Below are 14490 nucleotides of genomic sequence, written 5' to 3' on the forward strand. Positions count from 1 at the left end.
AATTTGATTGGTTTTTGAGTGGAGGCATGGATTACCAATGTGGAGTGACACATTGAATGAAGCTAAAAGACATGTACTTGGCCCACCTCACTCCTGCATTGTACCCCCCCTCGACAGGCCTCTTAAGTGTAATAATGAAGGAATTCAAATTTATTTACAATAAAAGTATAAAATGAATTATATTCTTACTACGTATAATTGAATTTTGCTTGCATTTGACCTCATCTATATCCAAAACGAAAAAAAAAAATCTTTATTCATTGTCATGCTCTTTTTATTAATAAAGCGAGGGCTTTCCAGACCTTCCCACACCACCCCCAAACCCCCCCCTCTCTTCCATTTTACTCCTCACTCCCCCTTTTTCAATAAATAAGCCCCACTCCCTAAGGGTCCCTCTTTGATAAGGAAGGAAACAAAATAAGCTCAATTTTAACTTGTCTTTCCTCATGTTTTTCAATAACTCGATATTATGGTTCTTTTTATTAATAAAGCGAGGGCTTTCCAGACCTTCCCACACCACCCCCAAACCCACCCCCACCCCCCCCCCCCCCCCCCCCCCCCATCTCTCTTCCATTTTACTCCTCACTCCCCCTTTTTCAATAAATAAGCCCCACTCCCTAAGGGTCCCTCTTTGATAAGGAAGGAAACAAAATAAGCTCAATTTTAACTTGTCTTTCCTCATGTTTTTCAATAACTCGATATTATGGTTCTTGGTCTATTTTAGATCTGATGTATGTGGTTATGTGCGTTTACAAGATCTTAATCTCACAGGCAATGCAGCCTAGGACAATAAAAAAAATTACACTGTCTCAAGGCACATTGAATTTGCCATAAGGAGCAATAGTGGCTTAAATAAGCTCCTAGAATATGTTATAATATTATTGGGTGATTTGTACCAAAGCATTCATCAAAACCTACTCCCAATAAAAGGCAAATCTCTTCCATTTTTAGGAGAGGGCCTTACTTTATTCCTTGCAAAATAGCAACCTTCAAGATATAAGGTTGGTAATGGCCTTATCCAATTCCTTCAAGAGGAACAGCAGCCTTGTAAACACTAGAATTGCCTACAATTAAATGACATCATCTTCTGAAATCTTCTTCTAAGATGCCACCATATTTCAAAGGGAGGGAAAAGCACTGCGAATATAAGTGACATAAATCTGAAACAACACTCTTAACAGATTAAAAACCAAATTAAAAGAAGTAAAGAAAAAATCAAATTGCAATAATAAAATGATCATCTAAGCAAGATTGTGAACTATCAAGTAAAATTCACACACAAAAGAATCATTGCATGCTACCAACATAGAAGACCTCTATAGAACAACAGAAAACCCAGAAGCCACTTCTTATCTGTCCCAGATGAACAAGAAGTGAATTAAGAAAGCCAAACATATATATAGACTAAACAAGCTCACAATTTGTATAAAGAACCATCCATCATAATGTTAACTGTAACATCAGCTAAAAAGTGGCAGCCACAGTTTTGAAAAAACATCAACAGCAAACAGAAAGACAATAAAGATAGTAAAATATATTATCTGGATACTATTAAATTACCCAGTTGCTCCAACTATTTGATGTCACAAATAATAGAAATAACTGTTTAAGTAGCTAACCTGAGGATGATTTGGATTCAATGCAATGGCAATGTGAAACATAAAATAATTCCAATATACATAAGCAGATAAGCCAAGCATACCAATAGAAACAGAGCTAAGGTGCTAGTGAGGAACTTTATGGCAAAACCAAGGCTGCAAACTTCCAACAAGGGGAAAAAACCCTAGATTTTTTTTGTAGTGTACACAGCATTCCTTCCTATTTCCTACCTCCTACCTCCCTATCAACATTATCCTTGACTGTGATACAACAGAACAAGCATAATAAATCACTATTCCCAAGTAACCAAAACGCAAATTTCAGAGGATCACATGGAAGCGTTGCAATGTCTTGGAAGATCCTAATCCAAAATCTTGAAACCATGAAAATTCAGTATATAACCATTCTCAATTATGACAGTTCCACAAAATAAAATACAGTAATCAACTCCTCGACTTGGTATTACAAATCCCCACAAAATTCTGAAGCAAGATATCTCATTTATATTAAAAATCAGAACCATCAAATGAAGAAGATGACCAAAGATGTATGTTATTCTTTTTTGTATCATAAAAAATTTCAATACTAGGGTTTACAGGGATCAAGCAGACAAAAAACCAAAAAAATAACACATAAGATCCCATCCTTAGCCATATTAAAACTTCAAAAACTAAACTTCGACACAATATAAAACCTAAAACTCCTGCGAAGCAGATCCAATTTCTCCTTTCCCTGCCCCCGTCTTCTTTGGCAAAAGGTTCTGATGAATGTTCGGCAATACACCACCATTTGCAATGGTAACCGTCCCCAGTAGTTTGCTCAACTCCTCATCATTCCTCACAGCAAGCTGAATGTGCCGGGGAACGATTCTACTCTTCTTGTTGTCCCTCGCAGCATTGCCAGCAAGTTCGAGAACCTGTGAATACACAACCCAGACATCAGATCCACAATTTATCAAAAACAAACAAACTACAAAGTGCAGTTTCTTAGGCAATCAGTGGCATTGGAAAGAATTAACTGAAAACCTCATCCCCGAGTTTTTAATTTCAATACATCCAATTCATTTTCCGAGCAACCAAACAAAGCAGAAATAAACAAACAACGATCACATAAGACACCAACCTCAGCCGCAAGGTACTCGAGAACGGCGGAGAGATAAACGGGAGCGCCAGCGCCGACACGTTCAGCGTACTTTCCGGCTTTGAGGAAACGGGCGATTCGGCCGACTGGGAACTGAAGACCCGCCTTTGACGATCGGGAAACCGATTTGGTGGCCTTGGGCTTGCCTCTGCCCCCTTTGTTTGAGGAACTCATGATTCGAAACCCTAACTTACGAAAACCACTGCGCGGTACCGAAGGCGGTGGTCTCGCTTTGGTGAGCAATTGAGGGGCGGAGGGCCATGTATATTTATACTATGTGGAGATCGAATTCGATTGGCTTACAAACGAAGGAGCCGATTGCCAGCGCGGAATTACACGTCAGCTATGGTTGAAAGACACGTAACCGCGCCACCCACGCCATCCGAGCCGTGTTTGGGCTTAAATTGAATTGTATTGAATTCTATCCTTACTATTTATAATTCGATTTTGCATTTAATTTCAAATCAATTTATATACCATTTCCAAAGTTTAATTATGCTGATGCTTCATCTTCTCAAAACCTAATTGCCAGACTTTAGAAATGATTAAGAAGTGAAAAACATCACTACTTGATCAAATTCAATTTCAGTGTCGTTAATCTTTCAACATACCCAATTCAGATTAAATTATCCTACGAGGAACGTTTTTAGAATTCATTTTCAATGATCAGAATGAAATGGCACTTTCTCTCAACATACTTGCGAAGAAAAAACGAGAGAGGAATGACGAGTAGAAAATCAAAGACTAATTTTCCATTTACATATGGAGAGGGAAGCTACTACATCACAAAAATATCAACATCTCATGTCACAATTATTCAAAGGCAACAAAATCTAAACCTAGAAGGCTAATCAGGTCTAGAATTCTTGAGATGCGGACCCAATCTCTCCCTTCCCTTTCCCGGTCTTCTTCGGCAACAGATTCTGATGAATGTTTGGCAAGACTCCTCCGCTCGCAATAGTCACGCCTCCCAGAAGTTTCCCCAACTCCTCATCGTTCCTCACTGCAAGTTGTATGTGCCTCGGGATAATCCGATTCTTCTTGTTGTCCCTGGCCGCATTTCCAGCAAGCTCCAAAACCTACCAGAAACGCAAACAATGTCAAAATAAAGTTTGTCCAGAGAAAATGACGGAAACGGAGAGAAGAAAAGGAAAGATTCAAGTACCTCGGCTGCGAGGTATTCGAGGACGGCGGAGAGGTAGACCGGAGAGCCAGATCCAACGCGCTGTGCGTATCGGCCCTTTTTGAGGAACCGAGCTATTCGACCGACGGGGAATTGGAGGCCGGCCTTTTGAGATCTTGAAACGGATTTGGCCTTGGAGTGGCCGCGACCGCCCTTTGCCGGAGCTGCAGAGCTCATCGTCGTTTCGAAGATTTGAAAACCACCCTAGACTTTGGCGCGCTATGTAGTCGATTTGAATTTTGCAGAGGTGGGTTTGGTTTATATAGAGACGCAGGTAGTTGTTAAAGGCTTTTGTGATTGGTTGGATGGGCTTCACGCGGATTGCCAACGTGGCGGAAGATCAGGAATTTGGGATAAGGCGCGGGAAATAGGACTTCATTTGATTTTGCTTCGAAACGATTTCCGTAAAAGGGAAGCGACGTCGTTTTATGTCAACAGTCATAAAGTTGTTTGGCTGTTTTACGTTACAAATGTAATGCTTCAAATGAGTACATAGACAAAAGTGTAGTAGTCACAAAGTAAACAAACTCAGAAAAATTGGCTTTTGTGCCAAAAGGTGCATGAGAAATCTTGTTAAGGAATAGCCTAAAAGACTAATTCTTCCTTTGATAGTAATTTTATGAAATATTTCTCGATTTTATAATATTTAAAAATTTCATCTTTTAAGTATTATAAAGCTCAAAAACACTTCTTAAAATCATTGTTAAACGTACCCTAAGAGGTGAATCGGGTGATATTTTTTTTAACTTTTTTTAATATAATTAATATATGTATTAAAAAAAACCAAAAATACAAAAAATAAATGGAGTAAAACAAGACACGCTCATACAAATAGGTCACCTTGAAAATGCAAAGCCTTGCCTATCCTTTCAACTATTAAGACAACACATAACAAAAGCGAAAAGTCATATTGATAATGATTAGACCAATGTTTGATTAATTTCGATTTTAATTATTATAAAACAAAATTTTGAATTAATGATTATATTTTAAGTATAATTGGGTAATAAAGTTTTCCAAAGAGGTAATCAATAAGACATTAAGTCAAAACAAAATCAAGAAAATGGGGAATAATTTTAAAAGACAAGAATTGGGGAATAATCATAATGGTCACTCATTTTTACTTTCTTCCACCTAGTAGCTATAAGCTAATTCGATTGGAAGGTTGAAAGATGAACCTCAAACTATGCCTAATGGCTAATTTGGTTCTCTAACTCCTATTCAAAAACTCAATGTTTATTTTATTGTTGTGAACATAAGTTGGGATCAAACCGAACCACTATAAATTTGAGAATTCGTATTTTCTCTTTCCTTCTCTATTACTTTTAAACAACCGTTATTTTTTTTATTTTATTAAATCATTGCTTAAATTATCTCTTGCATCCATATTTGTTAAAATTTGTAAAAAGAGACTTACACTCACTTCACATCCCCTAGGTTTATTACCTTTGATGGATTGGAACATAAACCTAATAATGACTACTAAAGTTTTACCCAACTACTTGAATAGAATGGCTTGTGCAAATGGTTAGGACTTTTACTTCTAAAGTTCAAGTTCAAAGTTGCCATCAAAATAAATCATGACAGACTTCCCATGAGAGTCTCTAATGCATGCTAGCACTTTTTGAGAAAATCAAAGCATGAGATTGACAAATGGTATCAGAGCCAAAAGTTTGGTCAAGCCATGCCATCATCACTTCATGCATTGTTTCCACATTGGTATCATTCTCACGAGGGTGTCATAGCAACCCAAAGTTCAGACAGATTCATTTGAATAGTCTGAAGTATTGAAAACTTCAACCCATCAAATTACACTCTAAAATAAGAACTTTTGATAGAAGTTGTACCGGGTTAAATTATTTATGGGGTTCACTGCACCAAATCTAGAACCACAGGCCAAACTAAAGAAATCACAGCTTAAAAGTAATATTACATGAATCAACCAGTGTCATTGATTTGCTTCTTTTGATTACAAACTTGTACCACATGTCTTTGATCATGTGAAAAAGCCTGTTGGGACCCGAAAGATGGTGAACTATGCCTGAGTGGGGTAAAGCCAAATGAAACTCTGGTGGAGGCCCATAGTGATACTAACGTGCAAATCACTCGTCTGACTTGCGTATAGCGGCAAAAGACTAATCGAACCATCTAGTAGCTGGTTCCCCCTGAAGTTTCCCTTGGGATAGCTGGAGCCCGCGGGCGAGTTCTATCGGATTAAGTCAATATTAGAGGCATTGGGGGCGCAATGCCCTCGACCTATTCTCAAACTTTAATTAGGTAGGACGGCGCAACTACTCCATTGAGCCGCGCCACGGAATCGAGAGCTCCAAGTGGGCCATTTTTTATCCATAAAATAAATGAAAAACATAAAACATGTTCCCATATCACAATTGGACAAGTTCACCCAAGAATTACCTTTGCAGCTGGGCAGGCTTAATGACCTAAGCTTAGAAATTCATGTCATTAGATTTTACAGAGCATTTGATGGAGAAATGCATGCATTTTACATAACTTGGTCATGAGCCATTCCTCATGCACTCCTCAGCAGTGTAGAAATTTGTGAGTAATTGGCCTTGGCAAATTACCAACAAGAGAAACTTTTAGTTTTAGAGGGGCAGGACTATCTTCAAAGGAAACCCTAGTTTTCATTGCAATGCTGATAAAATAAAGTGATATAAAGATTTTGATCTACCCAAGTAGCACTTCAATGAACAAAGAGCTATATCCAACCATCTTTTCACTATGTTTATGAGGACATATCTAGCTGAGACTTGGGTGCTGCAGGCTGCTATGGTTCTATCATTTTTCTTATGACTAATGAGTATGTAGCAAGGGGTCAGTTGCTGGTTTCCTAGAGGAGTAAATTTTCTTGATCATGTAAAGGAGAAAAAGAAGGGAACAAAAAGAACATAGCTGAAAATCAAGTAACTATTTTCAAGGGCAGGCAAAGCATAATTTGCATCAATATTATGGGGAGAAGTCTCCAATATACAAAGAAAAATTCATTTGAATTCAGGCTTGTCTGAATTTGTTTGTTAAAGAAGAACAAAAAGGAGGACTACTAAAACAATCAGAGTTTAAATGAAACACACCTTTAAGCCTCTTCACACTTGCCTGAGCTCTGTGGGCAATGAAATAAAAAACTAAAAAAGTAACCTGCACTTGGGCATTACCAATAATATAAACACGAGCTCCATGAGTAAATTGAGCAGCAGCTTCACTCTTTGATCCGACTTGTTGTATACTCCTTGACGCATAGGGGTCTGGATATTTTCCCAGCTCAATGCAACAAAACATGCAAGTGAAACAAACCGAATCTGTAAGAGTGGCTATCAAAGGAAAACAATAGGGAAGAATTTTACAACGGCCTCTGTATGCCTTTCTGGGGCAGGCCAAGTTTAGTCTAGGCAACATGTCTGTGAGTTCCAACATCTAAATCAATTGAACTCCCATCAATTTCTCCAAAAACAGTGTGTTAAATCCACTTGATTTAACCTACTGGAAGTAACAAACTGAATTATTGATTTCACCTGTCACCTTGATTTGGATGGAATGAACAGCCAACATCTTCGAGGACCATTCCTCAATTCTACGGGGCAATGAGTAGTCTGTTGTTTTCTAGAGGATCAATAATGAAAACATGGAGATGGAACAGTGAACAGAATTCAAACAAAGTAAGAAACTTCAAACAACTAACATCAAAACAAAATCTCAAGGGATTTTATGGATTGATAAATCTTAATCCCCGTGTTACATGAGAGTCTAACTCGAAGGATCACTCCATCTTCTCAGAATCAGTTGTACAATATGACTGAGAGCGGATCACAAGCCATTCTCTCCCTCTCCCAAGTCCCAACCTTGCAGAATCACAAAAATATTTACAGATTGCAGAATACAACACAGAAATCCAACAAACAGAATCCTCTTTTTTCCATTCAAGCTTGTTCCTTCTCTCTATGCACAGGAAGAACAAGTGAAGGATGGTTCTTGAAACAATCAAAGTTGAAAGAAGCCACACCTTTGAGACTCTTCACAGTTGCTCTAGCCCCATGAGCTATCAGACACAGAGCAACCTGGACATGCCCTGTTTCAACTGCACAATGTAGTGGGGTGTAGCCAGCATCATCAACAAGATCAACCTGGGCTCCATGACTGAGCAAGAGCTTCACACTCTCAAGCCTACCCTTGAAAGCAGCTCTATGTAATGGAGTCCATCCATTCTGATCACGCCCATTTACAGTAGCCCCTTCTGCAAGGCAACTCTTCATCCCATGAACATCATCCACCCTTGCTGCTCTCTGCAACACATCACCCAACCGTAGCAAATCAAGCAAATGCCCATTTCCATGCCCTTTTTCTATGGCTAGATCAAAAGCTGTCTTGCCTTCTTTGTTTACTACATACTTCATATACCATGAGCTTTCCAGCAAGAACTCAGCAGCCTCGCCATGGCCCTCCGCCGCAGCACAGTGAAGCGGAGTCCACCCATTACAGTCCACAGCATCGGAAGTCCCTCCGGCAGACAAGCAGAACCGGAGAACCTCCACATGCCCATGAGCAGCTGCGACATGGAGTGGACTCCGGCCATCGGAATCAGCAGAATTCACGCCAATTTCTGCGTACCCTTTACACAAAACCTCCATCAGATCAACCCTGTTTATTGCCGCCGCTTCGTGCAATACCAAATCAACCGGATTATCAATTCTGCAATCCGAAATTATCAAAAGCCTAATAACATCGATGTTCCCACCCCGAATTGCTAAGCCCATCATGGACCGTCCATCTGAATCTTTAGAATTCACATCTCCACCGGCATCGATCAGTGCCTCAACAAGATCTGCATTTCCAGCGACCACAGCAGATCTCAGCAACGATGTCAGCTGAGACCCGTTACACCCAGAAATAGCCTTGGAAAGAAGAAAAGCGATTTCTAGGGTTTTGGGATGAGGGAGGAGGAGGAAATCAACTACATGCGGGCCCACAAGGAAGATGGGTATGGCCGCGTCCTTGAAGACGTGGGGTCCAGGCTTGGAGAACAGACGGCGGAGATCATCCTGATGGGCCTTGCCGGTCGGGAGCATGGCTGTCCGGACCAAAAGGGTGTCGTTCGGGGAGGACAGCGGTGGGTGATCAGAGGGCTGAGAGAGGAGGAGAGTGAAGGGTGAAGATGACAGCGGTGGAAGTATGGAGAAGGGTTGAGGGAAAGAGAAAAGAGATGGGTTTGTGGTGGTTAGAGACACAGCTACAGACATGGTGTGCATAAGATTGGTTAATCTGAAGGTGGTGTTGCACTTTTGGCCTCTCTTGAAGATTATTTCTACTTCTTTTACATCAGGTTTCACCAGTCTGTCCATGGTGGTGATCTTGAAAGTACTAGGGTTTCTGTGAAGAAGATGATGAATAAAGCCGTGGGGTATTTTTTTTTTCCTCTCCATTTTTAATAATTCCTATGTGTATTTAATTATCATTTTGTTTTTTTTTATTAATTTAATCATTTCAGTTGTAGAAGAGAGATGGAGACTTTTGGAATGAGACCAAGCAAGAGAGGGTCATCTTTCCCGTGTATGAAACTTTGAATATGAAGTGCTCCACAGTGAGAGGCAAGTTACTCGTGTTTTAGCTTGTTAACAACCTCAATTTCTTGACCAACTGTTGTTTGATTTGATTTTGATTTTGTGTTTGATTTGATCTAATCTTTCCTTCTACATATGTAGTGTGGTTGAATCCCTCATATGAGTTTTGCATTTACAGGGTCAAATAGTTAGGCACAGATACAAAGCAAAGCAAGACTAGTCTTAGCAGAAACCATAATAGAACAAGAAAACTTCAACTTGTCATCTCTGGATTATTTCTTGTGAATTCAATGTGGGATGCCCTATTGACCTTAGAATCAGTCTTAGCACCAAATATAAAAGATGGTTGTGGATGAACCATTTGTATCAAAACATAGGGGAAAACTTTTGAGACTACATGAGAAAGGAGGTACATGGTCTTTATGGTTTGAAGGTATTTAAATCAGCATGTGATGGCTTCTGAACTCTTTCTATAGTGGAATATGCTATACAAGAACCTTGTTAGGAAAATTTTGAGTGAACTAGAAATGAATTCCTTGCATTTGTCTCATCCCTAAACCATGAGCTCAGAATACCAACTTGGGCAATTGGAAAATATGTTTGATGTCTGTAGAAGGCATCAAGGAGGGGCAAGCAGCTTGTAGGATAAAAAATTATATGGAAAAAACAAGAAGAAAACAAAGGGCACAGCCACAAGTCTATTTGCAGCTTCTTTAAGGACTTCAAACAACCATAATGATGGAAACAAATCCCTGTTATTGTAAATTGATGCAGCTACCACTGATTCAAATATATAGTAGTGTCAAAATGAAAAACTACTAAAGAAAACATAGTTCAGTGGGGACCATCCAATACTTTAAGTTTGGAATTACTATGAAGAGTTTGGAAAAAACATATTTTTTTTATGGTTTGTTGCACTATGCAGCATTAGTTTCACTGAAGGAAAAATTAAATAAATGAATTTATCATACTATTGATTCATCCTATAATAGGATATAAATATTGTTGCTATTATTTTTTTAAGAGACCAAAGAATATTTTTAAACAATCAAACAAAAGAAGCAGCAGTGCACTTAGCATCAACTTATCTTGTGCTCGAGAAGGATCCTTCTCCAACAAAATTTCGAACTTTTCACATTTGGAATTTGGTTACATGATCCCCATCCACTTCCATTTAAATTAATTATTTATTAATCCCCTCTTACATTTTTGTGTTATGGAGCCACAAATTCTATCGAGTCCCAACTCTTGATGGTTCATTAACATTACGACCAACTGCTGAAGTAAAAATCATCATCTTCATGAAGTTAGGACCAAAATCAATTAGCAGATTCTAGGTAAGTTGGGTAATCTACTACTGAGCACCTCTTGGAAAGGGGAAAAAACTTTCCTACATTGGCAAACATTATTTATATAATGTTTCTAGCTACATTTCAATATTTTTGAAGGGTTTTATTCCCCTTTTAGGAAAACAAAACGAGACCATAACATGTTTCTGTTGCTTAAAAGTGGGAAATCTAATGTATATGATGTTATTACAGCACATACAGGGCAATGGAAAAAAATCTGGGATTAGCTTTCCAAACATGAGAGTGTACTTTACAGTTATTTGTTTGAGATGTGAGTACATATATGAAGTCTAAAGAGTTGGAATATTTATTTTTCTTGTCTAAAGGAACATTTTTAAATATATGGGTGATTATAAGGTAAACAAGAAAACTATTTGACTTTTATAAGATTATGACACCATTTATTATAGAGACATAACACCCCACCCAGAAAAAGGTTAGGCACCTAAAAATTTTGAAGGCCATACAGACCACAGCTTCAATTATTGAGTGCATCTGCATATCAGCATAGTTTTGAATCTTTGATTAAATAATATTACACAATATATGTTCCAGTCACTTGAGATGGTATCCAAGGCCATTTGAATAGATGATATAATCTTATTTGATGCATATATGCTAGACATTTGAAAAGATCACCTAGACAGTTTCTACGATTATAATGAAAAGTAGGCTGATATTATTTATTAATGTGAAGCAGAGATATGATTTAGTAGTTTTTAATCGGTATACTTTAATCTATGACACTATTCATCCAAAACTCTAGTTTTTCAACTACACCATCATAAGCATGACGCCTGAAAAGAATATAGATTGCAGTGGTATGACCAATGACTGGGACTAGAGATCTTAAAATCGTTTAATTTGGAAATCATGATTTCCAGGGTGTTCCATCCCAATAATAAAGCATGAGATTTGATCCATATTGCTTAGGTGATTCCAAACCAGGTGTCCTTGCAAGCATAGTCAAAATCTTGTGCAAAGTCCATAGACATGTATGTCACTGTTATTATCACTTGGTTAATAAGTTGTGTCTGTGGTTTGAGCAGAATCTATAGACATGTATGATGTTATTATCATTTGACTAATAAGTTGTGTCTGTGGTTTTAGCACTAATATGCATTAGTTTATTGTAATGGGCTTATGTTGTCATTGTCATGGACCTTTTCTTGCCTCCTTTACATCCATGAGCAACATTTCTCGTCATTTAATTAATGAACAATGTCTCCAGTCCTAACTTCATTTAACTATTTAGTGTTATCTTGCTTTTGTTTTGATTGTTTAAAGGCTGTATTTTTATGTTGTTGATCCAAAAGAGGTCACTGAGTCATATTTCATAGTCATTAATTCTTGAATTTAATCCATGGGAAAACAATTCATGTTTTGCTAGTTGAATTTAAATCCAAAAATGGGATTTCTATGAGCTTTATTTTTCAATTTTCTACTTTCTGTTTTGAGATAATTTGGTCCATAATGATTTCTATGGAATGCAATATCGAGTGGTAATATCAAATTAGAAAAAATTTCAATGTTTAATGGGTTTGTATCCTTATCAAATACTGATTTTGTACTATGTATTTTTGCTAGTCTATTCTCTAGGATTGCTTTTGCCACTTTGTAACTTCATATGTTTCTCATTTAAGAGTTGTTGATTATACAAATGATTGATGGACTAGAAATCCTGCAACTATTTAATTTGGAACATCATAATTTTCCAGAATGTTTCTTTCCAACAATCAAGCATGAAATGTTAATTACTATTTGATGCTAAGTCAGTTGGTCTAGCAAATAACCGGCATCTCCTGCAGGGACCATAGATATGTAACATCATTGCCATTTGACTAATAAATATCCATATGGTTTTAGCTTCAAGGGATGAGTTTAACTGTAATGCGCTTATATTTTCATCTGTCATGAGACACTTGATATATTTTTCAGTCATAAATGACATTCCTTGATATTTAGGTAATGAACCATGTCTCTTGTTCTAACTATATTTAATTATTTATCAGTCTTTTGCTTTTGTTTGATTACTCAAGGCTGTATCTTGGTCAATTAACGATGTAATGTTATTTAGTTCAAGATGTGGACATTGAATCATATTCTTTAGGTTGTTGATTTTTCCTGGATTTTAATGCATAAGAAAGCAAGTCATATTTGTTCACAACTTGTAATGATTTAAAAATTGAATCTGTCAATTTTTTTGTCTTTCTATTTTCATTATTCTGTCTTTTCAGTCAACAGACGTGCTACAGAATGCAATACTAAATCATATACTTAATTTTAAATTAGAGAATGAATATTATTTATGTTGAACGTGTCTGTATCCTTGTCAATGCTGATGGGTTTTTGTGCTTTGTGTAGTAAGCTTTCTGGGATTGTTTTTGCTACCTAATGTTTCCAATTCTATTATTGTCAAACAGTTCTTCAAACTGTCCTTTGGTCCTAATATTGCATTTATGCACAAGCAATATTGTTAATTAATGACAAAAAAATTTACAATATGCTGGATTATTTGTGTTTTTCTTTGTTGTAAAAATCAATATCTACAAGGAGCGATGGAGGAAATATTTCAATAATTAATGCTGGATTACAATATGCTTCTCACATAATTTTTTATATCGACTTCTACTTTCTGTATGCAGGGGTTTTCCCAGCAGGAGTCTTGACTTTTTTACTAAGATCCTCTGTTTTTTGGTTGATATAATTAAAATCATCTTTCTACTGTGAGAAATTTTCTCTGATCTTTGGGTAAAAGTATAAATAAGAAATCCAGGTCTTTATTATTGTGTAGGCCAGAAAGAGTAGAACAGCCATAGGTTCTGGTCTTGCTATATACGAGGCTGTATGTTACTCGTCTACCATGCCATCATACATCCTAAGAGCAGCATTAGAGAGCATGATATATATCGCAGGCACAAATCCTATAAGCTTAAGATTTTAGGAAAATTGGTTGTCTAACAGGGTATCATGGTTGTCCAATTGGTTATGTGGGAGGTTCAAATAGAACCTCACTGTATGTTTATTTCCCCCATGTGTCTCTCCAAATGCAGGTATGGGGCTGCATGTGTGGGAGGGTATTGGAGAGCATAATATACAATGTGAGCCCACATCCTATGAGCTTCAGTTTTTAGTAAGATCGGTTGTCCAACAAGGAAGTAATATTTATGTTTCAAGTTTCTTTTATCTTCTTTCATATATTATTGTAACTTTACCAGCAAAAGATTTAAGAAATTTCAGTGCCTATGAATTTGCTGTCTGATGTGGCACCACTTGAATGGGTGGGGTGACTAGGACAGAGATGTGGCATGGTATGAGATCTTTCTGTCGAAGAAATGCTCTGAGAACAGAGCTTAAAGGGCCTAAATATGGTCCACAAACAGCTACACTACTGTTGAAGACAAGATGGTAGCCAAACTACAATTGACAAAAGCAAAATAATGAGACAAACAAAGGTTAGGTGACTCACATCTAACACTTGGTCATTTGAAATATTAAATTCGAGAAAGAAAGTGCTTTTTAAAAACAAAAAATTGGTATCTACCTCCTCAAACTAATATTCTGAAGAGAGACTCATTGAGAGGTTTAAATATATTGAGATACTATTACTAATCAATTACAATTTAAGGGCTCTCTGGGAGTTCCT

At 37.4% G+C, this 14490-nt stretch overlaps 3 protein-coding genes across 3 annotated transcripts; all 3 read right to left on the bottom strand.

Annotated features, from left to right (window-relative positions):
* Positions 1 to 2076: 2076 nt before the first annotated feature.
* Positions 2077 to 3051, bottom strand: LOC117917879 (histone H2AX-like). Its single transcript, XM_034834332.1, has 2 exons — positions 2722 to 3051; positions 2077 to 2515 (listed from the first exon to the last, which is right to left on the bottom strand). The coding sequence occupies exons 1-2, from the start codon at positions 2911 to 2913 to the stop codon at positions 2294 to 2296; spliced, it is 414 nt and encodes a 137-aa protein (XP_034690223.1). The 5' UTR covers positions 2914 to 3051; the 3' UTR covers positions 2077 to 2293.
* A 411-nt stretch (positions 3052 to 3462) lies between these two features.
* On the bottom strand, positions 3463 to 4152 carry LOC117917878 (histone H2AX-like). Its single transcript, XM_034834331.1, has 2 exons — positions 3905 to 4152; positions 3463 to 3818 (listed from the first exon to the last, which is right to left on the bottom strand). Exons 1-2 carry the CDS (start codon positions 4097 to 4099, stop codon positions 3597 to 3599), a joined length of 417 nt encoding a protein of 138 aa, XP_034690222.1. The 5' UTR covers positions 4100 to 4152; the 3' UTR covers positions 3463 to 3596.
* A 3419-nt stretch (positions 4153 to 7571) lies between these two features.
* LOC117917876 (ankyrin repeat domain-containing protein 65-like) lies at positions 7572 to 9349 on the bottom strand. The gene has a single exon (XM_034834330.1). It carries the CDS (start codon positions 9274 to 9276, stop codon positions 7858 to 7860), a length of 1419 nt encoding a protein of 472 aa, XP_034690221.1. The 5' UTR covers positions 9277 to 9349; the 3' UTR covers positions 7572 to 7857.
* Between the last annotated feature and the right edge of the window lie 5141 nt (positions 9350 to 14490).

The sequence above is a fragment of the Vitis riparia genome, chromosome 7 (assembly GCF_004353265.1).
Source record: "Vitis riparia cultivar Riparia Gloire de Montpellier isolate 1030 chromosome 7, EGFV_Vit.rip_1.0, whole genome shotgun sequence".
Taxonomy (NCBI): Eukaryota; Viridiplantae; Streptophyta; class Magnoliopsida; order Vitales; family Vitaceae; genus Vitis; species Vitis riparia.